Genomic DNA, 3,459 nt, shown 5'->3' on the forward strand with positions numbered 1-3,459 from the left:
TGAAAAATGAGAAGCAAATAGATACACTTCTCTTAGAAATGTATCTGCCAATCTGCAGGGAGAACTACTTCACTTGCTAGCTGAAGCTAGTAGAAATCTGACTTAGAGTAAGACAGGAAAAGGAAATTCTCAAGTGATTTGAAGATTGTCCTTCATAGTAATTCACATGCACAAAAAAAGAATTTATATGGCAGTTATCAGTAAGAAGTATTAGGTTATATGTAGAGATATATAGATTTCACTGTAGAGGCTGTCGCATTGTACTATGGCAGCATCTTTAAAGTAAAATCACACTTATATATATAAGGTAAATAAATATATATATGGTAAAATAACACACACAGTTTGAGCCTCTGTAGGCAGCTGATCGTAAGAATTCAAGATTCCTCTTCTGAGAGAGAGAGTGACCAAAAAATAGCTTTATAAGAAGTTGGCTAGTCAGGATTCCTGGGAGAAACACCAAATTAGTTTTCTGCTCTTCTGAGCAAGAGTTTGAATGTTCTGTCCTGATACCTTTTCCTTTTTTGACAGACTTACTCTTTGAGTCTACCAATAGAGAACTGGGCCCTGAAAACTATGGGTGTATATTAAAGACGAGATTTGATACATCCTATATACATTAATTTCTTCAGTTTCTGACTGAAAGCCTTAATAGCCTTAGTGTTAACTAATCAAGTCTATGTGTTTCATGAAACCTTACCTAATTCAATAATGAATTTAATAAAACCCTGAGCATAAGTTTGCAGTGTATACACAGAGACCTGTTTCCAATGTGGAGAGAAACTTTTTATACCATGTTTTCTTTGAGGTTATACAGGATTTATTTTTAAATAGGAAGAGGGACAAAGATGGTGAAGTGTGAATCCTCCACTGGGGAATGCAGTAGGTCAGTGCACTCTCTGCTAGGCTGTCTTGGATTAACAGGATAAAAAAGTGGCAGCTACAGGTTTATGAACAAAGCAAGTGTCAATTTTAAGGTAACTCTGGGGGGAAAAAAATTCTTAAATTACCATAAATGCTTTCGTTGCTAGAAAATCTTCAGCAGACACTTTGTTATACGTCCGAAAGCCAGATAAAAAATATCTGTCACATTGGTAGAAAACTTAGTAGAGAAAAGCATTTTTTCTAATTTAACCATTCAAGTATTTGTCTTAACTTGCCGTGAGTCTACACTAAGCATGGTTTGTCTAAAGCAGGTGTTTTGAAATAGATGTAAAGAAAACGCTGAAAGCTGCTGAAAATATGATGAGGAATGTGACAATGATCATTACATCTCAGTTCATATACATCTGTAGTTAGATAACAGCTAGGATCATTTATTACTTTCTGAGGAACAGAGCCTGGAGCTCAAGGGCCACCTTTTGTAATAAAGAATTTGATTTAATTTCCGATTCCATTTAATCTTTGTTGCAATTGGGGCTGCCAACAGAAATGCTTGTTCTAATGTGGATGTATCCACTAGGAAAAATTGACAGATGGTAACAAAATCTGGTACCAATAATCCGGGCTGTGTTTGAACTCCTGACCTATCTGTGAAGGACTGAGTATCCCGTTACAAATCCCTTGAGCTATCCACTCAGCTGTGTCTAATTTTCAAGAAGTCCCTGTCTCGTTTCTTTTTTCTTTTTTCCCATATATTTTCTCAGTGTTTTACAGAAGCTAGGTTCCCTGCCTATCTGTCAATGAATGTTGTTCTGGGTTTTTTCTGCATTTTGAGACAGTTGGATATTCTCTTTTTCAAATTCCAGTCATGAGTTTTCTATGCTACCTTGTATTTCATTATCCTTTAAAATAGGGGTAGTTTAAAATTTAATGAAATTGTTCAATACAATGAATTAATGCAAACATTTCCTTTAAAGACTAATGAATGTAACCCTGTTTCATGTACCAAGTTCAGGACACTGCTCAGATTTTAAGTGAGGTTTTAACAGGTGAGGAAGGATAAGATTGGTGGAGAGATCTTCAGTCACTCTTGTGAGAATGTGTACAATTAATACGGGCCTATTTTGATCTCTTCGCTAATTTATTTGTAAGGCCTTCCTGCTTTTCACTAGGACCAAAAAGTGCAAATGAGTGTTTTCTAGAAGAGTGTTTTCTATTAATTTGTTGCTTGAGGTTATTACTATTACTGTAACAGTAGTCCTCCTATAACATAGTCTTAACTTTTATTAAAGTATGGAATAAAGGACAGTTTCTGTCATAGCTAGCTTGCTTTGGTCTTCTAAGTCTTTCTTCATAAGCCTAGAAGTGGAGATTTGGCTTCGAGCTTTTCGTAATGGCTAATGTCTAATAACTTTATTGACAGCTTGGGCTAACCATCCTTCATCAGTGGATCATGTCAACAGGTGAATTCACAGGCTATGTAGAATTACCCTTGATTTTCTCTAAAACATCAGATTAGAAAAATCACTTTTCAGTGAAATAAGATGCATCCAATTGCATTTTTTAATACGCAAACTAACTTACATATCCAAAAAGCAACATCTTTTTATGAGTTCCGCTATGTAAAATACTGTAATTAGATATTTAATTTAGCATTAACCGAAAGCAGCTAGTTACCTACGTAAAATAATTTGATTTAAAATTTATTAAATTACTGTGATTTCAGCTTCTTTAAAGGAAATGGGGATATCTCCCTGTGCGTTAGATACCCTAGCATCAAAACACAGTTTTCTGTAATGAAGTGCATTTGTCTGAACTCCAGGCCTCCACGAGATGCACTCACATAAAGTACGCTTTAGAAGAGATCTGTCTGTTCAAAAAGAAACGTACATATTGTGCTTTATAGTAGGAGAGTAACTCTTTTCAGGAGGGTACTAAAGCGTGTGATTTGCCTGCAAGAATGTGTGCAAATACTTTGCTGAATCAGGAGTCAGCTTTTCAGACGACTAACGAAACTTTTATTCTGACTGGAGCATAAAATACCTGCCCTTTATGGGAGTGCATTTTAAAGCGTTAGGTAACAACATCATAATATCATAGTATACTCCTTTCCCCCGGGCTGATGCTTCGAATCCCTTAAAAACACTGGAACTGCTTTTCCTGTTGCTCTTAGGCACTGAAACTTGTCCTGGTGTTGGACCGAAGGAAGAAGATAAACAACTGAGCAGTAATTCTCCAAGTGAAAACAAAACTGAGAGACAGGCAGCAGCAGCAGCAGCAAGCCTTTGGGTAGCTGCAGGAAAGGACCACATGGAGGAGCAGCACTGCAGTGCTGAATCAACACCGGAGCCACACACCCAGTCCACAGGGACTGTGGGCAGGCCTTCTCCGGGCTGTTTGTCGTCTGGGGATGCCGGTAAAGATAACAGTTTGCAGCTGAGAGAAAGACAGCTCTCTAAGGATGCAGAAAAAAGAGAAGGCACAGCTGGGGAGCCTGGAGTGAGACTCCCTCTTAAGCCAATGGTAGATGCTTTGGTTTTAACAGATGCTGATTTTATGCCTAGTGATTTGGTTCCT

At 37.4% G+C, this 3,459-nt stretch overlaps 1 protein-coding gene across 1 annotated transcript in view; it reads left to right on the forward strand.

Annotated features, from left to right (window-relative positions):
• The window catches only part of CNST (consortin, connexin sorting protein), a 34,559-nt gene that overhangs the window by 20,956 nt on the left and 10,144 nt on the right, over positions 1–3,459 (forward strand). The window contains exon 8 of the mRNA XM_010139060.1: positions 3,056–3,455. Coding sequence (XP_010137362.1) covers positions 3,056–3,455 — 400 coding nt within the window. The remainder of the gene's footprint in view (positions 1–3,055; positions 3,456–3,459) is intronic.

Source organism: Buceros rhinoceros, unplaced genomic scaffold, assembly GCF_000710305.1.
Source record: "Buceros rhinoceros silvestris isolate BGI_N320 unplaced genomic scaffold, ASM71030v1 scaffold18986, whole genome shotgun sequence".
NCBI lineage: Eukaryota > Metazoa > Chordata > Aves > Bucerotiformes > Bucerotidae > Buceros > Buceros rhinoceros.